Raw genomic sequence first — 26,241 nt, 5'->3', positions numbered from 1 at the left:
CCACACAGACGTCAGTCCGCTGTGAAACCGCTCGGTCAAAGATGGCGGACTCGCAGTCGACGGGTCTGGGGGAGGAAACGGCGAAGGCGAGCTGGGGCAGCACCGCCTGGAAGACGCCGAGATTTGAGAGACCCAAGGATACGGTCGGGGGAGCGGGGAACTTGCGGTTCGACGACAACGATGGCGGCCACAACAAGGGAAGGAAACGCAACCTGTCAGGTGAGACCCGCTCCCGCTCGTCCTGCTAGCCGCTATAACACCTCCCTCCCCCGGGTTGACAGCGCCAGCGAGCCGCCGGAGGGACCGTAGTAGTCATGGGTGATGAAATGACTATCCAGGGGTGCTCCAGTCTTATGCCTCCAATAGAGAACCTTACTGAATAGCGGCTAGTGGCTACCATAGAGGCGTGGGTGCCCCCTGCTTACAACACATTACAGCTACGTTGCTTGGTTATAGTTACAACAGCAACTATGTCAACAACATGTTCTCTTATGTCAATAAGAGTAAAATTAACTTTGTTTTTTGGGGGTGAGGGGGGAATGCAAAAAACAATGTTATTATACTGCACATACAAAACAGTACATTCACCAGAGACCTCATATTACAGAAAGTACCCTATATTGCCAAAAGTATTTGGCCACCTGCCTTGACTCACATATCAATCAATCAATCAATCAATGTTTACTTATATAGCCCTAAATCACTAGTGTCTCAAAGGGCTGCACAAACCACTACGACATCCTCGGTAGGCCCACATAAGGGCAAGGAAAACTCACACCCAGTGGGACATCGGTGACAATAATGACCCAGTGGGACGTCGGTGACAATGATGACTATAAGAACCTTGGAGAGGAGGAAAGCAATGGATGTCGAGCGGGTCTAACATGATACTGTGAAAGTTCAATCTATAATGGATCCAACACAGTCGCGAGAGTCCAGTCCAAAGCGGATCCAACACAGCAGTGAGAGACCCGTTCACAGCGGAGCCAGCAGGAAAACATCCCAAGCGGAGGCGGATGAGCAGCGCAGAGATGTCCCCAGCCGATACACAGGCAAGCAGTACATGGCCACCGGATCGGACCGGACCCCTTCCACAAGGGAGAGTGGGACATAGAAGAAAAAGAAAAGAAACGGCAGATCAACTGGTCTAAAAAGGGAGTCTATTTAAAGGCTAGAGTATACAAATGAGTTTTATGGTGAGACTTAAATGCTTCTACTGAGGTGGCATCTCGAACTGTTACCGGGAGGGCATTCCAGAGTACTGGAGCCCGAAATGAAAAAGCTCTATAGCCCGCAGACTTTTATTGGGCTTTGGGAATCACTAATAAGCCGGAGTCCTTTGAACGCAGATTTCTTGCCGGGACATATGGTACAATACAATCGGCAAGATAGGATGGAGCTAGACCCTGAAGTATTTTATACGTAAGTAGTAAAACCTTAAAGTCACATCTTAAGTGCACAGGAAGCCAGTGCAGGTGAGCCAGTACAGGCGTAATGTGATCAAACTTTCTTGTTCTTGTCAAAAGTCTAGCAGCCGCATTTTGTACCAACTGTAATCTTTTAATGCTAGACATGGGGAGACCCGAAAATAATACGTTACAGTAGTCGAGGCGAGACGTAACAAACACATGGATAATGATCTCAGCGTCTTTAGTGGACAGAATGGAGCGAATTTTAGCGATATTACGGAGATTAAAGAAGGCCGTTTTAGTAACGCTTTTAATGTGTGCCTCAAAGGAGAGAGCTGGGTCGAAGATAATACCCAGATTCTTTACCGTGTCGCCTTGTTTAATTGTTTAGTTGTCAAAAGTTAGAGTTGTATTATTAAATAAAGTTCGGTGTCTAACAGGACCGATAATCAGCATTTCCGTTTTTTTGGCGTTGAGTTGCAAAAAGTTAGCGGACATCCATTGTTTAATTTCATTAAGACACGCCTCCAGCTGACTACAATCCGGCGTGTTGGTCAGCTTTAGGGGCATGTAGAGTTGGGTGTCATCAGCATAACAGTGAAAGCTAACACCGTATTTGCGTATGATGTCACCTAGCGGCAGCATGTAGATGCTGAAGAGTGCAGGGCCAAGGACCGAACCCTGGGGAACTCCACACGTTACCTTAACGTAGGCCGAGGTCACATTGTTATGGGAGACACACTGCATCCTATCAGTAAGATAAGAGTTAAACCAAGACCGGGCTAAGTCTGACATACCAATTCGTGTTTGAACTTGAAATACTTTTGGCAATATAGTGTATACCTGCACAATTGATACACTTGCACAATCTAGTGGGGTTCCAACATAAGAGCAACTAGCGAATGTTCACTCCATCCATCCATCCATTTGCTACCGCTTGTCCCTTCCGGGGTCGAATGTTCACGTGCAACTGATGCTTTGTATTTGTTTTGCCGCTTGTTTCCCTGCAGATTTGTCTCTGGTCAGGTTTGTCACTACTGAGCTGACCAGGGGTTATTTCCTGGAGCACAACGAGGCCAAATACACAGAGCGCCGAGAAAGAGTGTACACCTGCCTACGTATTCCTAAGGAGTTGGAGAAGGTGAGTGAAAGCACACATTAGATCAGCATACAAAGGTGTCACAAATGCGCTTTTCTCCTTCCATTAAGTTGATGACGTTCGGCTTCTTCCTCTGTCTGGACGCCTTTCTCTACGTCTTCACGCTGTTGCCCCTCAGAGTGCTGCTGGCCCTTCTAAAGCTTATCACGGTGCCATGCTGCGGCCTCGGGTAAGTTGTTATGAAGCACCTGTTTAGTTGTTGTTGTGTACAGATTCAGCTTTCATTTAAGAAAAAAAAAATGGTATTTACCAAGTAGGGCTTGGGTTTCAAACTTGTTTTGGGGCCACATCACGGTTATGGCTACCCTCAGAGGGCTGCTTATAACAGCGAATAATATATGAGTTTGCCTATGCATTGGATTATTATATTTTTACATACACTGTAAAAAAAAAAAAAAAAAGAGTAGATTTTACAGTAAAAAAGCTCGCTTAACATAATTTTTCTGTATACATAACATATACATTGCTTTTTACAACATCCATGTTCTACTGTTTGTTCCTTTAGGATATTACAGTTAATGAAAGGTGGCAGAGGGGTTAGTGAGTCTGCCTCACAATACGAAGGTCCTGAGTAGTCGTGAGTTCAATCCCTGACTCGGGATCTTTCTGTGTGGAGTTTACATGTTCTCCCCGTGACTGTGTGGGTTCTCTCCGGGTACTCCGGCTTCCTCCCACTTCCAAAGACATGCACCTGTGGATAGGTTGATTGGCAAACACTAAAATTTGGCCCTAGTGTGTGAATGTCAGTGTGAATGTTGTCTGTCTATCTGTGTTGGCCCTGCGATGAGGTGGCGACTTGTCAAGGGTGTACCCCGCCTTCCGCCCGATTGTAGCTGAGATAGGGTTCAGCGACCCCAAAGGGAATAAGTGGTAGAAAATGGTTGGATGGATGGATGAAAAAACATAGTGGTTTTTACATCATATTACTGCAAATACAAAAACACTACCACTTTTTTTTTTTAATTTTGGCAACTGAGCTGCCAGTTTTTTATGGTAAAAAACTGTGGTACAATTATTTCTTCATTTACATTATTACACCATAAAAACTACAACAGTAGATTTTAACGGTGAAAAACTGGCAGCTAATTTGCCAGAATTTTACTCACGTTGGAAGAGGGGTTAGTACGTCTGCCTCACAATACGAAGGTCCTGAGTAGTCCTGGGTTCAATCCCAGGCTCAGGATCTTTCTGTGTGGAGTTTGCATGTCCTCCCTGGGACTGTGTGGGTTCTCTCCGGGTACTCCGGCTTCCTCCCACTTCCAAAGACATGCACATGGGGATAAGTTGATTGGCAAACACTAAAATTTGGCCCTAGTGTGTGAATGTGAGTGTGAATGTTGTCCGTCTATCTGTGTTGGCCCTGCGAAGAGGTGGCGACTTGTCCAGGGTGTACGCCACCTTCCGTCCGATTGTAGCTGAGATAGGCTTCAGCGACCCCAAAGGGAATAAGCGGTAGAAAGTGGATTGATGGCTGGATGGATGAAAAAAACTGTGGTTTTTACATCATATTACTGCAAATACAAAAACACTACCACTTTGTTTTTTTAATTTTGGCAACTGAGCTGACAGTTTTTTAGGGTAAAAAACTGTGGTACCATTATTTCTTCATTTACATTATTACACCATACAAACTACAACAGTAGATTTTAACGGTGAAAAACTGGCAGCTAATTTGCCAGAATTTTACTCACGTTGGAAGAGGGGTTAGTACGTCTGCCTCACAATACAAAGGTCCTGAGTAGTCCTGGGTTCAATTCCAGGCTCAGGATCTTTCTGTGTGGAGTTTGCAGGTCCTCCCTGGGACTGTGTGGGTTCTCTCCGGGTACTCCGGCTTCCTCCCACTTCCAAAGACATGCACCTGTGGATAGGTTAATTGGCAAACACTAAAATTTGGCCCTAGTGTGTGAATGTGAGTGTGAATGTTGTCTGTCTATCTGTGTTGGCCCTGCGAAGAGGTGGCGACTTGTCTAGGGTGTACACCACCTTCCGTCCGATTGTAGCTGAGATAGGCTTCAGCGACCCCAAAGGGAATAAGCGGTAGAAAGTGGATTGAAGGCTGGATGGATGAAAAAACTGTGGTTTTTACATCATATTACTGCAAATACAAAAACACTACCACTTTGTTTTTTTAATTTTGGCAACTGAGCTGCCAGTTTTTTACGGTAAAAAACTGTGGTACCATTATTTCTTCATTTACATTATTACACCATACAAACTACAACTGTAGATTTTAACGATAAAAAACTGGCAGCTGATTCGCCAACATTTTTATTACGGTGGAAGAGGGGTTAGTATGTCTGCCTCACAATAGGAAGGTCCTGAGTAGTCCTTGGTTCAATCCCAGGCTCAGGATCTTTCTGTGTGGAGTTTGCATGTCCTCCCCGTGACTGTGTGGGTTCCCTCCGGGTACTCCGGCTTCCTCCCACTTCCAAAGACATGCACCTGTGGATAGGTTGATTGGCAAACACTAAAATTTGGCCCTAGTGTGTGAATGTCAGTGTGAATGTTGTCTGTCTATCTGTGTTGGCCCTGCGAAGAGGTAGCGACTTGTCCAGGGTGTACCCCGCCTTCCGCCCGATTGTAGCTGAGATAGGGTTCAGCGACCCCAAAGGGAATAAGCGGTAGAAAATGGTTGGATGGATGGATGAAAAAACATAGTGGTTTTTACATCATATTACTGCAAATACCAAAACACTACCACTTTTTTTTTAAATTTTGGCAACTGAGCTGCCAGTTTTTTATGGTAAAAAACTGTGGTACAATTATTTCTTCATTTACATTATTACACCATAAAAACTACAACAGTAGATTTTAACGTTGAAAAACTGGCAGCTAATTTGCCAGAATTTTACTCACGTTGGAAGAGGGGTTAGTACGTCTGCCTCACAATACGAAGGTCCTGAGTAGTCCTGGGTTCAATCCCAGGCTCAGGATCTTTCTGTGTGGAGTTTGCATGTCCTCCCTGGGACTGTGTGGGTTCTCTCCGGGTACTCCGGCTTCCTCCCACTTCCAAAGACATGCACCTGTGGATAGGTTAATTGGCAACACTAAAATTTGGCCCTAGTGTGTGAATGTGAGTGTGAATGTTGTCTGTCGATCTGTGTTGGCCCTGCGACGAGGAGGCAACTTGTCCAGGGTGTAAATCCGCCTTCCGCCCGATTGTAGCTAAGAGTCTCCAGCGCACCCCGTGACCCCGATGGAAATAAGGGGTAGAAAATGGATGGAGGGATGCTGTAAAAAACACTGTAAATCGTATTGTGAAATCTGTTGTAATTTTTACAATTTGATGGATAACTTGCTTTGAAGCCTTAGTCAAGCAGATATTTAAGTATTTAGTTTTATTTGAACAAAAATAGTTGGGAAAGTATGATGATGTATTTCTTGCAATACATGTAGTGTAATTTCATGCAGCAAATATATTTTTTTTCTATCAAAATGAGAAAAAAAAACACTTACCAGTAAGAAAAGATAAGGACTATATTATAGAAAAAAAAAATATTTTCTATATATTAGCTGCACCGGACTTTAAACCACAGATATTTACAAGGGCGTTATAAAACTATATATGTGTACAGAAATATTTTTTAAATGTTTATTTACATACTGCACCTTGATTATTTCCAAACAGTGCCCGTTAAACAGCAATAAAACGGCCGATCAAACAGAAAAGTCAAAGTTAAAAGTACCAATGATTGTCACACACACTAGGTGTGGCTAAATTATTCTCTGCATTTGACCCATCACCCTTGATCACCTCTTGGGAGGTGAGGGGAGCAGTGGGCAGCAACGGTGCCGCGCCCGGGAATCATTTTTGGTGATTTAACCCCCAATTCCAACCCTTGATTGCGAGTGCCAAGCAGGGAGGTAATGGGTCCCATTTTTATAGTCTTTGGTATGACTCGGGGCTTCACGGTGGCAGAGGGGTTAGTGCGTCTGCCTCAGTCCTGGGTTCAAATCCAGGCTCGGGATCTTTCTGTGTGGAGTTTGCATGTTCTCCCCGTGAATGCGTGGGTTCCCTCCGGGTACTCCGGCTTCCTCCCACTTCCAAAGACGTGCACCTGGGGATAGGTTGATTGGCAACACTAAATTGGCCCTAGTGCATGAATGTGAGTGTGAATGTTGTCTGTCTATCTGTGTTGGCCCTGCGATGAGGTGGCGACTTGTCCAGGGTGTACCCCGCCTTCCGCCCAATTGTAGCTGAGATAGGCGCCAGCGCCCCCCGCGACCACGAAAGGGAATAAGCGGTAGAAAATGGATGGATGGATGGATGGTATGACTCGGCTGGGATTTGAACTCACAACCTACCAATCTCAGGACGGACACCCTAACCACTAGGCCACTGAGTAGGCGGTCATGAATGGGTTTTTTGTCATCCTTTGATGGCAATTTTTGTTTGTAAAGGGTTTAAGATGTTTATCAGGGTTCTTCTTCTTTGTACTTTGTAAGCACTTTGGGTTTGAATATAATTTTTTTTAAAGTGAATCATTTTAGAACATTGTTTGATATTTTTGCTTAACCTCTTCCATAATTTAGCTGTTAACAAAGAAAAATCCGTAGATCAGCTGCAACTTTGTATAAACCGTATGGTTCAAAGCTTGGGAAAAAGGACCAGTTTATAATGCCGCAAGATTATTTTATTGTGATTCTTGATCGCTATTACCGGTAATTTGAGTTTGATCACGGTGATCAGCTGTTAGCATATTTCCTCGATCAAACATGGCGTAAAAATCTGTTAAAAGTTACCGCATGTGTTTTCCTGTACGGAACAATCCACCATTATTGACCAGGATCCTGTGTGTGTCTGTGAATGTGTATGTTTGTGTGAAGGTGTGTCTGTGACCTCCCGTTCAATGTTCGCAAAAGTGAGGCTCGTCACGACTTACTGAATGTTCAATCAGCGATGTGCCTCTTCCCCTTACAAAGCTGGAAGTGAAGCCTAGAAGACCACATAAAAAAAAATGACCAACACTAGCATAGAAGTTGAAACAACATTTAAAAGGAGCAGCGGCTTTAGTGACTGACCTTAGTTTCACTATTTGCTGCAGCGCACCAGTAATAATGCCCTGAATGCGGACTTGCAGGTACTCAAAACGTCTATGCGACTGTATTGGTCCCAACTGGGAGAGTCAACACACCCACTAATTTAATCAGAAAATGCATTGTTATATGTAATTATTTATATTTAGACTTTTTGTATATGTGTCTGCAAATATTCCACTTCTCTCACATAAAATGTACTAAAAAAAACTTCTGCAGACCAAAACTTTGTGTTATTTTTGTTAGTTTGTGGATATAAAAAAATAACATTGTTCCTGAAAAAAATGATGAAACTTGTTTTATGTTAAAGTTAAAAGTTAGAGTACCATTGATAGTCACACACACACTAGGTGTGGTGAAATTACCCTCTGCATTTGACCCATCCCCTTGTTCCACTCCCTGGGAGGTGAGGGGAGCAGTGAGCAGCAACGGTGTCCACGCTTGGGAATCATTTTGGTGATTTAACTCCCAATTCCAGCCCTTGATGCTGAGTGCCAAGCAGGAAGGCAATAGGTCCCATTTCTGTAGTCTTTGGTATGACTCTGCCTGGGTTTGAACTCACGACCTACCGATCTCAGGGCGGGCTGTTTAACCACAAGGTGTTGGTATACATTATTTTACAGTACCTGAAATTCAAACTGCACTTTAATGTATTTTATTTATAATAAGATACATATTTACAGTTTTAAGAACTCCACAATGTGTCATCGCTTGTTTGCCAAAGCACTGATGAGAAGCACTGATGTATACAAGTAATTAAAGAATACAAATACCGTGGGGCGGTTTAGCTCGGTTGGTAGAGTGGCCGTGCCAGCAACTTGAGGGTTGCAGGTTCGATTCCCGCTTCCGCCATCCTAGTCACTGCCGTTGTGTCCTTGGGCAAGACACTTTACCCACCTGCTTCCAGTGCCACTAACACTGGTTTGAATGTGACTTAGATATTGGGTTTCACTATGTAAAGCGCTTTGAGTCAATAGAGAAAAAGCGCTATATAAATATAATTCACTTTACTTCACAAATAATTTACCATTTGAAATTGTTGTTTGGTAATCATTAACTTGAAATACAATTCTTACAAATTGTTGGCTGACTTCCAGGCTTTTTTATAGATGTGTGACAAACCTTTTCTTTTTTTAATAAGACTTCTCCCTCGTGAAGTGGTGGGCGTATAACTATCTAAATATGTCAGAGGAAGGAGGTTATTGCTTCAGGACATGAACAAAAACAACTTGAAATGCAAACTATTTGAACCCTTCTTCTCTCAAAAGTGGAGCAAACGTGAGTAAAGGAGAGGATAGTTTTTTGTGCTCATAAATAGGCTCTAAAGACAGGCACTCATTACTGCTACTCCACTTTGCACAAGGGGGGACCTTTAAAATGTCCCTAACAATGTAACTGTGTGGTGCATTATTGTTGGTTGCCTCTAGAGGGTAGTAGATACCTTTTTGTGATCCCAACCAAGTAACCATGTTTATGGGGGAGAACTTAAAGGCCTACTGAAATTAGATTTTCTTATTCAAACGGAGATAGCAGGTCCATTTTATGTGTCATACTTGATCATTTTGCGATATTGACATATTTTTGCTGAAATTATTTAGTAGAGAACATCGACGATAAAGTTCGCATTTTTGGTCGCTAATAAAAAAAGCCTTGCCTGTACCGGAAGTTGCAGGCGATATGCGCGTGGCGTCACGGGTTGTAGGGCTCCTCACATCCTCACATTGTTTATAATCGTAGCCTCCAGCAGGAAGAGCTATTCGGACCGAGAAAGCGACGATTTCCCCATTAATTTGAGCGAGGATAAAAGATTTGTGGATTAGGAAAGTTAGAGTGAAGCACAAAGAAAAAAAAAAAGGACAAAAAAAAAAAAGAAAGAAAAGGCGACGGCTCCAGGCACGGGAGTGGGAGCGATTCAGATGTTATTAGACACATTCACTAGGATAATTCTGGAAAAGCCCTTATCTGCCTAATGTGTTAGTAGTGTTTTAGTGAGATTATAAAGTCATACCTGAAAGTCGTAAGGCTGCGGTGAATGCCAGTGTCTACGAGAGAAGACATTGACCTCCTCCTGCAGCTGCCTTTTTGACAGCTGCAGGAGGAGGTCGCATAATCCACTCAAGTCTCTGGTAAGAGCCGACTTAATATCACAATTTTCCCATCCAAAAACTTGCTGGTTGATGTAGAGAAACATGTTCGCTTGACCGCTCTGTGTTAAAGCTTCACAACAAACAAAGAAACACCAGCTGTGTTTCGGTTGCTAAAGGCAGCTGCAAACCACCACTTTCCACAAACAGCATTATTCTTTATAGTCTCCATTATTAATTGAACAAATTGCAAAAGATTCAGCAACACAGTCCAAAATACTCTGTAATTATGGGATGAAAATTGACGACTTTTAACCGTGCGTGGTGCTGGGCTGAAATGTCCGCTCCAACCAATAACGTCACTAGCACGCGTTAACATAAGCGTCATCATTCCGCGACGTTTTCAACAGGATACTTGGCGGGAAATTTAGAATTGCAATTTAATATACTAAACCGGCCTTATTGGCATGTGTTGCAATGTTATGATTTAATCATTGATATATAAACTATCAAACTGCGTGGTCGGTAGTAGTGGGTTTCAGTAGGCCTTTAACTCTGAATATTTCCTTGCAACAGCTTTATAATTTATTGTGTTTTTAGAGGGACTCGACTGCTCCAGCCAGCGCAGGTGTGTGACGTCCTAAAAGGTTTCATCATGGTGCTGTGTTACTCCATGATGAGCTACGTTGACTACGCCATGATGTACCACCTCATCCGGGGCCAGTCAGTCATCAAACTCTACATCATCTACAATATGCTAGAGGTAATTAATCACCACTGCAGGCAACCATTTATCTCCTTCTCCTTATTGTCTCTCTCCCATTCCAATGTTTTTCGGCAGGTGGCGGACCGCCTCTTCTCGTCTTTCGGCCAGGATATCCTGGATGCGCTCTACTGGACGGCCACGGAACCCAAAGAGAAGAAGAGGGCGCACATTGGCGTCATCCCCCACTTTCTCATGGCCGTGCTCTATGTCTGTATCCTTCTCTGATTAATTCATTGAAGTGAATGTGAGAGTAAAATGTGTCATCCTATTGATAATGTTAATTCGGTTCTATGTTTCTTTCCAAAATTGTGCTTTTGTTTCCTTCTTAACGTGCTTGTTTCCAGTTCTCCACGCCATCCTCATTATGGTCCAGGCCACCACGCTCAATGTCGCCTTCAACTCCCACAACAAGTCTCTCCTCACCATCATGATGTCGAACAACGTGAGTAGATTTATCGGCATTAAGTACACATTATAGCTTAAAATATACAGTCGGTTCCAGAAGTACTTGGACAGTTATATTTTTTTTAGGATTATTGCCCTAATACACAAATACAATGGGATTGCAGTGAAAAAAGTCAAGATATGATTAAAGTTTAGCTGTATTTTAGGAGGATACACAATAATATGAGATTTGCTATACTACCACATGATGCTATACTGCTTCTCTAAAGATGGAACTGTTTAGCACACAGCTTCTACAAGTCGTAGCTCATCTTTCTTATATTCAAGTTAAAAATACAAGGATGGGGATCATAATTTTCCCCAAAGTAATTATTGTTATCTCCCACAACGTCTGCATGATTAAAATTGTTGTTGATGGTAAAGAGATCTGTGGTTCTCACCTCTACATCATCAGGGGGCGGCGTGGAGCAGTTGAGAGAGTGGAAATCCTAGCAACCTGAGGGTTCCTGGTTTGATCCCCACCTCTTACCAATCTCGTCACGTCCGTTGTGTCTTTGATGGGTCGTGGTTAGGGCCTTGCATGTTAGCTCCCGCCATCATTGTGTGAATGTGGAAATAGTGTCGAAGCGCTTTGATTACCTTGTAGAAAAGCGCTATACAAGTATAACCCATTTATCACGGATCTCGCTTGCTAATTATCTCTCATCATATCTATTTATTTACAAATTTTGTAAGTCTTTTGCTGTTGTAAGTCAGATAAGTTGAATTTAAGTGGAATGTAATTGTTTTTTTGACGACACCCAGTGGTCACAATAATTAATTAAATATTAAGCCCATGACACAGTTGAATGATGTTAACTTTTGTGCTCGTGTATGCATACCTGTTGTGTAGCTGCTTTCCCCTTGTAGCCTCTAGCCTACCATGTTTACCTTTTATAAATGACTTCACTATACCACAAGAAACAACCGACCTTGTGTGGTTATTGGTGGACTTCTAGATGTTAAGCTTCTAGATGTTAAGCTTTGCACAAGTAAACGCGCTGCAGGATTGGGTGTATCGGAGGGTCTATATTGGACATTTTAGATGCAAGCAGATATAATCCAATACTTATTTTTTGCAGTTATCTGGCCGATATCCAAATCGAATCGAGACACTCTTTATGAAATGTGCAGTTGTACCTAAAGTTATGTCCTGTTTTTCCATTTGATTTTTGTCCTCTTGCAGTTTGTGGAGATCAAAGGAAGCGTCTTCAAAAAGTTTGAGAAGAACAACCTTTTCCAGATGTCAAATAGCGGTAAGTGAGCAAAAGATACAAAACGGGGTCGGGGAGGTTACAGACACGTATTACTCTCCTAACTTTAGCTGAAGGTAAATTTTAGAAATCACATGTGCGCACACATGTGGAAAGTAGGTTAATCCAGGATTGATTTTTGTTTTTGTTTTCCACAGATATAAAAGAGAGGTTCACAAACTACATCCTCCTGCTCATCGTCTGCCTGAGAAACATGGAGCAGTTCTCCTGGAATCCTGGTAAATACAGTCGGCAGAGACGCACCTTAATCCGTATTAAAAATGGCTAATTAAATGCCAAAAGTGCTGTAAAAAGACTAAGCTCTTTGTGTGCCAAACGTACACAATTTGCACAAAACTATTGGGACCGGCCTATTAATCAGTCAGGCTATGGACTGAATTTGTCATCTTTAACGGGACATTTTGGACAATCGCATGCGTCCTTTGAACCGTTTGGGGGGAGGTCCATAACGACCTGCTTGGGTGATATTGGACGTACTAGAAAAGAGATACCCTGGCATTTACTGGTGACCACTCTGACTTGTCCAGGCAGTTATCTTCCGTTTTCAATTCCTGTAGTTGATCAACTAAGTGTTCCAATAGTTTTGTTCATATACAGTCCCAGGATTATGCTGGCCGACTGAGGCAAACGCGCAGCAAACGACCAAACCACACGCAAACTGCCAAAACACATACAACTTCACAAAAACAGCACACGAGTGCGGCGCAAACCCCCAAAACATACATAAATCCCCAAAAGATAACGGTAGTATAGAATAAAAATGAAAGTTAGCATGCAACAAGGAAGTACCCGCTGGAACGATGTGTCAAAGCGGCCATCATGGGGACGGCGTGGCGAAGTTGGGAGAGTGGCCATGCCAGCATTCTGAGGGTTACTGGTTCAATCCCCACCTTCAACCATCCTAGTCATGTCCGTTGTGTCCTTAAGCAAGACACTTCACCCTTGCTCCTGATGGGTCCTAGTTAGTGCTGTGCATGGCAGCTCCTGCCATCAGTGGATGGGTGAATGTGGAAATGATGTCAAAGTGCTTTGAGTTCCTTAAAATAAAAAGGTAGAAAAGCGCTTTACAAGTACAACACATTTACCATTTACCATCATCTTGAGCAGGGGGAAGCCGTGTGTATTTACTGCATTAGTGAACTGGGACAAAGGTGTACCAAAGACTCAAATGTTGGGTCCAGGTAATTGCACACAAGTCTGATCTGTCTGCTCAATACGGTGGCCGTGTTGACGCGCCTGACAAGCCTGAAGGCGGAATCTACGCATTCATATCTGAGTAAGCCGTACCAGTGGCGCTAGGTCCTAGAGGGTTTTACAAATAAATAAGCAGAATGCCCAGTTTTTGGAGTGAAAAAGTAAATATTCTTTTTTTCTTAAACTTTTTTCCAACAGTATTATTGAGTTACAGATTTATTGAGTTGTGTTTTCCCTTTATTTAATGTTTGTTAGGGGTTTGTGTGTGTTTTGGACGTTGCTGTGCGTTTTGCCTCTGTCGGCCACCGTACAGGACAGAGCAGTTGAAATACACTTTAAAAAATGTTTAAAAATCCTGAAATATGTAGGCTCAAATGAGCAGAGATCTCCCTTGACTGATTTGATTTGAAGTATTTGAAATGCATGTCTCTTTTCGTCAGATCACTTGTGGGTGCTATTTCCCGACGTCGCCATGGTGATCGCCTCTGAGGTGACCGTCGATGTCGTCAAGCACGCGTTCATCACCAAATTCAACGACATCAGTGCTGACGTGAGTCCCTCCCGCATACTTCCAGTATATCTGTCTGGTGATATTGGGAAACAAATACAACTCATACTAATACAACTGAGTACTAAGCAACAGTGTTTGTATGGGAGATCACACAGTGAGATTTTCTCAGATTAAATTGATTGTGTTTTATCTTGTCTTCTCAAATAACTTTGTTCAAAATTATTGTATTCAGACAAATATTTGTTTGTGTAAGAAAGGTTTTCTTACCCGCTGACACTTCAGCCTTCGTCAAAGCTTTCGTACACAAAAGATTTGTCTGAACACAATAATTTTGAACATAGTGAGATTTTCTTTAAAGCTGATTAGGCATTAGGAGTTGGATATCTCTTCGACACAAAAACACAAAAAAGTCAAAGCCAAACATGTTTAAATTCCCCTGCTCCATCTTACGACACTAAACTACTCTGTCCTAACGGAACATGTAGAGGCACACTCTCACTTGGGATATGTTTCGAATGCGGTACTTTATTGGGACCGACCACAACCCGCCGGCCCTCCTGAGCACCGATTAACGTCGAATCCAGTGGTACCATGTTACAGTGGCAACTCATCCAGTTCTTCCCACCTCGGCACTTGCCGATCACCGCAGCAGCACATAGAGCAGACTCAGCCAGGCTCCCTCTAGATACATTTGCAATTTTTAAGGCTTACTGAAACCCACTACTACCGACCACACAGTCTGATAGTTTATATATCAATGATGAAATCTTAACATTGCAACACATGCCAATACGGCCTTTTTAGTTTACTAAATTGCAATTTTAAATTTCACGCGATGTATCCAGTTGAAAACATCGCGGTATGATGACGCGTGCGTTTGATGTCACCGGTTGTAGCGGACATTTTATTCCAGCCCGATCCAAGCTATAAGTAGTCTGCTTTAATTGCATAATTACACAGTATTCTGAACATCTGTGTTGCTGAATCTTTTGCAATTTGTTCAAGTAATAATGGAGAAGTCAAAGTAGAATGATAGAGGGGAGAAGCGGCTGCCTTTAGCAACACAAACACAGCCGGTGTTTCCTTGTTTAAAATTCCCAAAAGTGAAGCTTAACTATGGAACAGAGCGGTCAAGCGAAAATGGTTCCCGACCACATGTCAACTGGCAGGTTTCGGTGAGAAAATTGTGGTAATAAGTCAGCTCTTACCGTAGACATGAGCGGAGCTTGCGTCCTCCTGCAGCTGCGTGGCTTCCCCTCAGACACTGGCGGTCACCACACCCGTGGCCACACCCCTCCGCATTTCAGGTACCATATAATCTCACTAAAACACTAGTAACACAATAAGCAGATAAGTAAATGTGTCTAATAACATCTGAATCGCTCCCACTGCCCTGGCCTTTTTTTATTTTTTCATTTTTTTTATTTTTATTTTTTTTCTAGTCCTTCATTCTCACTGTCGTCATCCACAAATCTTTCATCCTCGCTCAAATTAATGGGGAAATTGTCGCTTTCTCGGTCCGAATCACTCTAGCTGCTGCTGGCTATGATTGTAAACAATGTGAGGATGTGAGGAGCCCTACAACCAGTGATGTCACGCGCACATCTTCTGCTACTTCCGGTACAGGCAAGGCTTTTTTATTAGCGACCAAAAGTTGCGAACTTTATCGTCGATGTTCTCTACTAAATCCTTTCAGCAAAAATATGGCAATATTCGAAATGATCAAGTATGACACATAGAATGGACCTGCTATCCCCGTTTGAATAAGAAAATATCTTTTCAGTAGGCCTTTCATAAAATATAACTAAGATGTACGTTATAATCAAGCATGTGGTGCATAACAGCTACAATACTTACTGTATTGCAGCACTACAGTTTTACAGTAGTGGTATACTTACAGTATAACACTTTTTAGGACACTACCATGTCTTGGGCTTGCAACTTAATGTCATTATTGCAAACGAGAACAATATAACCCCTGGACACCAGTTCTCATAGTCAGCTCATTTTTAAATGTTGCAGTAAAATATAGAGCATTTATTGTCAAACAATTATTATTTATTAACACACAAAAGTACAGAAAATTGGTAACATTAAGTATCAATATTGACTCCCAGGTACTGGGATTTGGTACCATTTCAGTTCAAATGTGAACATCACCCATCCCTAACTCTCACTGTGACCAACCTGACCTTTCCTGCCCAGCATTCACACTTCCTGTGTCTCCGATAGAAAGAAGCATGGTTATGCAATGGAACCCAGTACCACATGAAGGGATTAACTCCTTTATCTCCAACACTGTCAAAGCTAATCGCTAAAACTTTGTTGACGGGAAGTTAGTCCTTATGGTGAATCACCTCTCATTCCGACAGAAATAAATATGTTTTTTTACTATTTCTACATGATGATAGCGTTATTCAACATTCAGTATATTTTCTCTATATTTGTCAAACACCTGCGTTCTGATTTGTTCCCCTTTTTTGTATTTCATGCTGCAGGTGTACGGAGAATACCGAGCCAGTCTCGCCTTTGACCTCGTCAGCAGTCGGCAGAAAAATGTACATACCAAAAGTCATCAAGTAGACGGACCCTGTGTGTTGGTCTGTTATTAACATTGTGGCGGCGTGGGTCGGTTGGTCGAGCGGCCGTGCCAGCAACTTGAGGGTTCCAGGTTCGATCCCCGCTTCCACCATCCGAGTCACTGCCGTTGTGTGCTTGGGCAAGATAATTAATCCACCTGCTCTCACACTGGTTGAAGTGTAACTTAGATAATGGGTTTCACTATGTAAAGCGTTTTGAGTCACTAGATAAAAGCGCTATATAAATATACTTCACTTCTGCGTGTGTGTGTGTGTGTGTAGGCCTACACAGACTACAGCGACTCTGTCTCCAGAAGAATGGGCTTCATTCCTCTTCCTTTAGCACTGCTGGTTGGTATCCCTGTCTTTTTGACCACGTGTGTTTGTGTATTTCCTGTCATGCGACGCCCTTGTTTCTTTCCCCCAGCTGATACGAGTGGTCAGCAGCTCAGTGAAGATCCAGGGTTCGCTCTCCTTCATATGTGTGCTGCTCTTTTATTTGGGGTAAATACATTTCGACCTACAGGAGCACTTTTTTAAATTTCAAGTTGAGTTGTTAATTCACCTGAAGACATGTTGTTTTTTTGAGCAGGCTGATCACCCTGAAGGTGCTCAACAGCATAGTTCTGCTCGGCACATCTTGCATGTTCGTCAAAGAGGCCAACATGGAGGAGAAGCTCTTCCACCCGCCGCCTTCTGCCGGCTCCAGCCGCGTCAACTCCAGGGCTAATCGAACCAAGGCAGCGCATACTGCGCCCCAGCAAGGTAGCACAGACAAAGCTCCATCCATCACTTCACCTGTTATTATGATAATAATATTAGTAATAATAATGACAATAAAAATAATAATGATGATAAGGATACAAATAATATTAACAATGTTATAGTATTTTTTTAAAAGTATGCTATGATATTCCAAATAATGATGTTATGGTAATTAAAACAATAATGTTATTATATTAAATTTTAAATAACGATTGTATATTATTAAAAGTTTAAATAAAATATTTATATTAACATTTTAAATAATGATTTTATAATACTAAAATTAAAAATAATAATTTAGTAGAATTTGTACAAAAAATATGTATATTTTTAATAATAATAATTTTAATTTATTAAATTAATTTATTGTAATAATAATTGTCTTTATTAGTTATTTTGAAAAATAAACTTTGCTAGTTTGTAGGATTATACAAAAAATATTTCCATGAGCCAAAAACATTTGCCAATCACTTTTAATTGATGGCAAAATATCAGATTTTCATTGTCACGTATAATTTAAAGGTTGTGTGTTTTTGTCTGTTTAATACATATGTGCAAATAAAGAAAATAAGGTTAACATGTAGTACAAACACTTGTATATTTATTAGTTACAAAGATGAAAATTCAAATTAAAAATGCTTAAATGTTTTGCTTTAAAATGATGTCGTATGAAAACAGACAGATTTGTAAATTCAATACGTGTAAATATTACAATACAGTACAAATGTAGTACATGTTTATATATATATATATACATATATATATATATATATATATATATATATATATATATATATATATATATATATATATATATATATATATATACACGTGTGTGTGTGTGTGTGTACATATATGTGGATGTAAATATGTATACTATAAATATATAATATATATAGACAGATATATAAATGTTTGTGTGTGTGTATGTATATGTGTGTGTGTATATATATATATATATATATATATATATATATATATATATATATATATATATATATACATACATTAATTCATACATTGGGTAGTGCCAACAACAAATGTAAACTAAAATGTAAAATACTCAACAAAAGAGGACAATATATGACATTTTCAGAGCTGCATAGAGGTGCTTCTGAATACATTAGACTACTGTATTGTGCGAAAGTTTTACTTCTGTAGTTCAATCAAAAACATATACAGACAACACAGAGAAATATTGTAAGAAGGTATTTATCATTTCAATCATTGTATCTTATATCCCAGTAATAGCTTTTGTTTAATCTCTGAAGGTCCTTTCTATCAAGGCTCAACTCTTTCGTTTTTGAACGGCAGAATTTTGCACCTCGCTTTCACCCTTTCCTACAGAACCTGCCACAGACAAAGGAGGAATACCCTTGGCGTCGGTCAGCCCTCAGCCCGCACACGTGCCAGAAATCCCCGCCCCCACCGCGCTCCCTAAGAGTGACTCTGATGCTTTCCTCACCACCCCCGACGATGGGGAGGACGATGTCATTAAAATCATCAACAACGACACGGGGCTGGACGAGGACGTGCTCGCGCGTAGAACGCCCAAAAAAGACTTGCTGGAGATAGACCGCTTCACCATATGCGGAAACCGCATCGACTGAACGCCACCGGGGGGCCGGGGGTGGGGTCTTTGACCCGGAGGCGCACCACGGATCAGGGTCCCACACACTCAGCTGACACAATCAGTATTTATTAATTTATTACTGACAGAAACCAGCCAAGGAATTCAGCTGTTACTATAGGATGTCCCGCCAAAGGACCACCGGGCTCGTAGGGCCCGTTTGCCACACGACCATGGGAGCGAGCGCGTGGCGTGTCAAGCATCTCGTCGAGAGAAAATGTGAAAATATGCCGAGTTGGTTTGCTGTGCTTTATTACAGCTGCATTGTGTTTGCTCAAACACAATCCACAGATGTCAGCCAGGTACAAAACTTTTTTTTTTTTCAACTTTGGAAAATTCTTACATTTTAAAGGATTTTTATGGGAGCGAAAAAAAAAATCTCTGTTTTTATGGAAAATGTCAGGTGATAGACAAGCCAGCTGGAATCTTCATGCCGTTACAAGGCTGTCATTTTGAAACCAGTTACTGAGTCACTGAAGATGACTGCACTGACAACAAACACAGGTGTAAATGTAGCCCAACAACTTTTTAGATCAAATTATGTAGGGTTTATTCTTCTTTAAAAATACCTGCACTCAATTACCGTGGCAACATTTTTTGAAGTTATCACGTTTTTTTTTTTAACTATTGTTTTTTAACTTGCACTCAGTAACTTAATCTTTGCAGCTAAAATCTTTATCATTCAAATAGTGTTGCACATTTTTTTTTTTTTTTTGCATCCTCATTCTTATTTGTCATGCTTCAATATTGGGGTCTATTTAGAGCAGAGGTGTCCAAATTCTGACCCGGGGGCCATTGCCAGCCCGCAGCTCTAAAAAAAAAAGAAAAAAGGAATTCTAAAGTTAAATTTAGGCAGTCTGATTTAGAAAGGAAAAATAAGGCCATTCTGTTAAAAAAAAAAAAAATTAACACAAAGCTGAAAAGGACGCTATTTTTTCAGCATATTGTGACAGACATTAGCTCACTTTTTTAAGTTTTTTTTTAATACACGGTTAAGAATATCAAAATGGTCACTGCATATTTTAATCACAGTGCAGGGGAAAATTTTGGAAACCTCTCTTTTAGAGTACAGTAGATCCCGCTACTTGCCAGGGTTCCCACCCGATCACAAAAATAGATGCAGCCTCAAAATTCCTGTTTTTAGTCTCTAAAAAAAAAACAACCGGATAATATTCCTCGCACTCTTTTTACCTTTGTGATGCATCATGGTCACTATATTGGACACCCATTCAAAAGCTGAATTTTTTAAATTAATTTAAAATTCAAAGTTGCTATTGTGTCCTGCCATACCCTGCCACCTGTTGGTCAGCTGTTCTAAATGCAAAAAAACGGACATTCATAAGTGCAAAATGGGAGGAATATCTGTCCATTCCTCTTTTTCTAGGAAAGCCATGCAGGTACAAAAGTTTAGGAACATCAATAATGAATAAGAGTTAACATTTCTGAGGTTTGATTTTGTGTTATGAAGAAATTGTGATGTATTTTGTGTCCACTAAATTGGCCATCGTGCATCACTGGCTATATTTTGAATTCTATGCATAGTATTGCTGTGAGTTTTGAAGATTCATAATGTGCAGTAACTTTCTGGCTGCGAATCAATTAATGAATGCTATTAGAATATAAATGTTGTTTTTTTTTAATATAAGAAAAAAACATTTTTTGTAGTCAGGTTGTTTTGCAATATATTTAACAATATTGAAATATGTTAAAATATGTGAACATATTTTTAAAGTTAATGAAAAATATTTTATACTGTTTACAAAATTGTATTTCTTTTTTTAAATTATTTTTAAGGAATGTATTTCATCAATTAAACGCATGTTGTTCACCGTAGTGGACACTTTTCAACTCCTTGTTAATTGTATGTTTTTAATATTTTTTTTTATGTTTTCCATGCCAAGAGAGTAATGGTAAAAGGCAAGGCAAGTTTATTTATAAAAGACAATTTGCACACAAGGCAATTCAAAGTACTTTACAGAAAATTACAAGAAGGCCAAGAATGAAAATACATTAATCATAATTAGAATAAAATATCCAAGTAAAGTCATTATAAAAACAATTATGATTCACTTCAGAGAGTGCAGATAAACTACTTTCATTTGTCATATGCACAATTTAAATAAATGGAGGACTATTTCGGATTTGAAACGCAATCTCACTGGATAGATAGTACTTTATTGATTCTTTCAGGATAGTTCCCTCAGGAAAATTAAAATATATATGTTCGATCCTCACTCTGTGAGGATGTCAGAGCGGGAGATGGTTCATATGCTTCTAACATGTCAGAGATGGACTTCGGCACAAGACCATGAACAAACTTGTACACAAGCAGAGCTCTTTTAGAGTATTTTCTCTGAGAAACTGGAAGCCATTGCAGTTGCCAAAGAGGAACTGGACTAATATGGTCGTATTTCCTGGTTCTTGTCAGGACTCGAGCAGCAGCATGGGTGTACTGAAGCTGCCCAGGGATAAGGCCATTACGGTAGTCAGACAAAGGCATGGATTAGTCTTTCTACTGTAAGTCTGATTTCGACATTATTCCTCTGATTTTGGCAATGTTTTTATGTGGTCAAAAACTGCTGATGTTATTGACTTAACGTGGCTTTTAAAGTTCAAGTCTTTGTCCATTATTACCCTGAGATTTCTAACTTGATTAATAGGTTTTAGTGAGAGTTTTAAGGTGACTAATAATAGTGTCTCTTTGCTTCTTCGCGCCAAAGACAATTGGTTCACTTTTGTCGGAGTTGAGCCGAAGAAAATTGTTTTGCATCCACACACTGGTCTGTTCCATGCAGCGACAAAGTGAATCAACCTACCGTCAGGGACACGTAGATCTGAGTGTCATCTGCGTAGCTGCGTTTAAGCTAAGTATTATCCGGCCTATTGGAAGCATGTACAAGTTGGAACAATAGGGGTCCTAAAGTTGAGCCCTGAGGAACCCCACAGGTCATAGCCATTTCCAAAGTTAGCAATTTCCTCAAGAATGTCCTGTGATCGAGACAGGGGTTGATCCAGTCAAGAACAGGCAGCATGTACAGGCTGGAACAATAGGGGTCCTAAAGTGGAGCCCTGAGGATTCCCACAGTTACCAATTTCATCAAGACTGGACTGGACTCTCACTTTTATGTTAGATTCACTATGGACTGGACTTTCAGAATATTTTGTTAGACCCACTCGACGTCCATTGCATCCGGTCTCCCCTAGAAGGGGGGGATGGTCACCCACATCTGTGGTCCTCTCCAACGTTTCTCATAGTCATTCACATTGACATCCCACTGGGTTGTGAGTTTTTCCTTGCCCTTATGTGGCTACTGAATCGAGGATGTCATTGTGGCTTGTGCAGCCCTTTGAGACACTTGTGATTTAGGGCTATATAAATAAACATTGATTAAGTGATTGATCAGGAGTGTCCTGTGCTCGAGATAGGACTTGAACCAGTCAAGAACAGGCAGCATGTACAGGCTGGAACAATAGGGGTCCTAAAGTGGAGCCTTGAGGATTCCCACAGTTACCAATTTCATCAAGACTGGACTGGACTCTCACTTTTATGTTAGATTCACTATGGACTGGACTTTCAGAATATTTTGTTAGACCCACTCGACGTCCATTGCATCCGGTCTCCCCTAGAAGGGGGGGATGGTCACCCACATCTGTGGTCCTCTCCAACGTTTCTCATAGTCATTCACATTGACATCCCACTGGGTTGTGAGTTTTTCCTTGCCCTTATGTGGCTACTGAATCGAGGATGTCATTGTGGCTTGTGCAGCCCTTTGAGACACTTGTGATTTAGGGCTATATAAATAAACATTGATTAAGTGATTGATCAGGAGTGTCCTGTGCTCGAGATAGGACTTGAACCAGTCATGAACAGGCAGCATGTATAGGCTGTAACAATAGGGGTCCTAAAGTTGAGCCCTGAGGATTCCCACAGTTACTTATTTCATCAAGACTGGACTGGACTCTCTCTGTTATGTTAGATCCACTATGGACTGGACTTTCACAATATTATGCTAGACCCACTCGACGTCCATTGCATCCGGTCTTCCCTAGAGGGGGGTGGTCACCCACATCAGCAGTCCTCTCCAACATTTCTCATAGTCATTCACATTGACATCCCACTGGGTTCTGAGTTTTTCCTTACCCTTATGTGGGTACTAAACCGAGGATGTCGTTGTGGCTTGTGCAGCCCTTCGAGACACTTGTGATTTAGGGCTATATAAATAAACATTGATTGATAGATTGATCAATCAAGAATGTCCTGTGATCGAGATAGGACTTGAACCAGTCAAGAACAGGCAGCATGTACAGGCTGGAACAATAGGGGTCCTAAAGTTGAGCCCTGAGGATTCCCACAGTTACCAATTTCATCAAGACTGGACTGGACTCTCACTATTATGTTAGATCCACTATGGACTGGACTTTCACAATATTATGCGAGACCCACTCGACGTCCATTGCATCCGGTCTTCCCTAGAGGGGGGTGGTCACCCACATCAGCAGTCCTCTCCAAGGTTTCTCAGAGTCATTCACATTGACATCCCACTGGGTTGTGAGTTTTTCCTAGCTCTTATTTGGGATCTGAACCGAGGATGTTGTGTGGCTTGTGCAGCCCTTTGAGACACTTGTGATTTAGGGCTAGTTAAATAAACATTGATTGATAGATTGATCAATCAAGAATGTCCTGTGATCGAGACAGGACTTGAACCAGTCAAGAACAGGCAGCATGTACAGGCTGGAACAATAGGGGTCCTAAAGTTGAGCCCTGAGGATTCCCACAGTTACCAATTTCATCAAGACTGGACTGGACTCTCACTTTTATGTTAGATTCACTATGGACTGGACTTTCACTTTTATGTTAGATTCACTATGGACTGGACTTTCAGAATATTTTGTTAGACCCACTCGACGTCCATTGCATCCGGTCTCCCCTAGAAGGGAGGGTGCTCACCCACATCTGCGGTCCTCTCCAAGGTTTCTCAGAGTCATTCACATTGACATCCCACTGGGTTGTGAGTTTTTCCTAGCTCTTATTTGGGATCTGAACCGAGGATGTTGTGTGGCTTGTGCAGCCCTTTGAGACACTTGTGATTTAGGGCTATATAAATAAACATTGATTGATTGATTGATCAGGAGTGTCCTGTGATCGAGATAGGACTTGAACCAGTCAAGAACAGGCAGCATGTACAGGCTGGAACAATCGGGGTCCTAAAGTTGAGCCCTGAGGATTCCCACAGTTACCAATTTCATCAAGAATGTCCTGTAATCGCGATAGGACTTGAACCAGTCAAGAACAGAACCGGATATTCCCACCCAGTTTTCTAATCCCCTGTAAAACGATAGAATGGTCAACTTAGATCCAGCAGAAACCAAGACTGAGAACTTTCCTGCGTCTGTGTTGAGGCGGATATCATTTGTCAATGTATCGCAGTGTTAAATAAAATTTTACACTATACAAAATAAATTGTAGGCGTATAGTATTTTTCAAAACGTGAAGTTTTCAACAATACGTCTTGTCAAAGCATCTTCCTGATGGAAAATGAGTGAAGTGACTTGCGTGACAAATAGCACCATCAAACCTCTTTGTTTAATTTGCCAAAATAGTAATTATTAACAATTTAAAACAATTAAATTTGCAAATATGCGGGGAGTGAAATAGCCGTGGATCTACTGTACTTCCAATATCGTGAAGGTTCTCGTTTTTGTTTTACTTTTATTTTGAAAATAATACCGCAGTTGCATTTTGGTTGTTTTGTTGAATATTGTTCTGGTTTGGATATGATTCCACTGCCCCCAAAAAATAGTTAGAATGTCATCATTGCAGAGATAATTCAAATTAGGTTAAACTTAAAGTACCACTGATAGTCTCACACACACACTAGGTGTGGTGAAATTACCCTCTGAATTTGACCCATTCCCTTTTTCCACCCCCTGGGAGGTGAGGGGAGCCGTAAGCAGCAGCGGTAGCCGCACCCGGGAATCATTTTGGTCATTTAACCCCCAATTCCAACCTTTGATGCTGAGTGCCAAGCGGGGAGGTAATGGGTCCCATTTTTATTACAGTCTTTGGTATGACTCAGCCGGGGTTTGAACTCACGGCCTACCGATCTCAGGGCGGACACTCTAGTCCAAGCATAATCTAAGGAATTTTATTTTCATCCCTTTTCACAGTGAAGGGAAACATTCAGATTGGGTTAGATCTGATTTCAATTCTTAGTTTGAACTGGAAGGCACTCGTATATCATCTTGTGTAACATTCTATACCTCAATAACGCCTACACAATGTACTTATTCATGATCTCATAGGAGCACCATAAACAATGTTGATTAATTATGCCAAATGTTTTTTGTTTTTCTTGATTTGCTCCGTATCATTTCTGCCATGTCTGTGTCACAGTTCTTTTTCGCCACGGAAGAAGGAGAATAAAATAGTTGTTTTGTAATGCCCTTCTGGTGTGTGACGTCTGTGGGAATAGTGGCAGGTTTCATGAATGGTTGTGTGTTCTCCAGGACAAACACGGCACTCTTCTGTTTCTGCTTCAATTTGGAAGGGATTGGGTTTTTTGTCATGATACTTTTTAACGAGCACCCCCGTACATGTCTGCTTTTGAGTTAAATAATTAGGCTCTAACCTTGCATTTTTACCAGTGTTGCGGGGTGCAAAAATTGTACAGTTTATTTTAGACCCAATAATTCTGCCTTTAGAAAGATGATAATAATGCACCATTTTTTTAAAGGCCTACTGAAACCCTCTTCTACCGACCACGCAGTCTGATAGTTTATATATCAATGATGAAATATTAACATTGCAACACATGCCAATACGGCCTTTTTAGTTTTAAATTTCCCGCGAAGTGTCCTGTTGAAAACGTCGCAGAATGCTGACGTGTACGCGTGACGTCACGGACTGTTAGGAAATATTAGCGCTGCGCACACACACAGCTTAAAGTTGTCTGCTTTAACCGCATAATTACACAGTATTTTGGACATCTGTGTTGCTGAATCTTTTGCAATTTGTTCAATTAATAATGGAGAAGTCAAAGTAGAAAGATGGAGGTGGGAAGCTTTAGCCTTTAGCCACACAACCACACAGTGATTCCTTGTTTAAAAGGTGAAACTTTGCTATGGAGCAAAGCAGTCAAGCGAACATGGATCCCGACCACTTGTCAATCAGCAGTTTTTCGTGAAAAAATTGTGGTAAAAAGTCGCCACTTACCGGAGATCAGCTGAGCTTGTGCCGTCCGTACAGCTGCCGTCAACTTCCATCAGACACTGGCGTCAACACACCCGTGGATACACCCTTCTATCAGGTAATATTAATCTCACTAAAACAATCCAATCCAATCCACTTTATTTATATAGCACATTTAAACAACAATAACATTTCCAAAG

At 41.2% G+C, this 26,241-nt stretch overlaps 1 protein-coding gene across 1 annotated transcript; it reads left to right on the top strand.

Annotated features, from left to right (window-relative positions):
* Positions 1 to 25,292, top strand: tapt1b (transmembrane anterior posterior transformation 1b). Its single transcript, XM_061912677.1, has 14 exons — positions 1 to 219; positions 2,420 to 2,550; positions 2,619 to 2,737; positions 10,290 to 10,452; positions 10,531 to 10,666; positions 10,800 to 10,897; positions 12,086 to 12,155; positions 12,311 to 12,391; positions 13,808 to 13,917; positions 16,377 to 16,436; positions 16,740 to 16,808; positions 16,885 to 16,961; positions 17,050 to 17,222; positions 18,570 to 25,292. Exons 1-14 carry the CDS (start codon positions 42 to 44, stop codon positions 18,830 to 18,832), a joined length of 1,728 nt encoding a protein of 575 aa, XP_061768661.1. The 5' UTR covers positions 1 to 41; the 3' UTR covers positions 18,833 to 25,292.
* The last annotated feature ends 949 nt before the right edge of the window (positions 25,293 to 26,241 follow it).

This window comes from Nerophis ophidion, linkage group LG01 (assembly GCF_033978795.1).
Source record: "Nerophis ophidion isolate RoL-2023_Sa linkage group LG01, RoL_Noph_v1.0, whole genome shotgun sequence".
NCBI lineage: Eukaryota > Metazoa > Chordata > Actinopteri > Syngnathiformes > Syngnathidae > Nerophis > Nerophis ophidion.
Note: the sequence above shows the minus strand (reverse complement) of the source record. Positions and strands in the feature narration are given on the sequence as shown.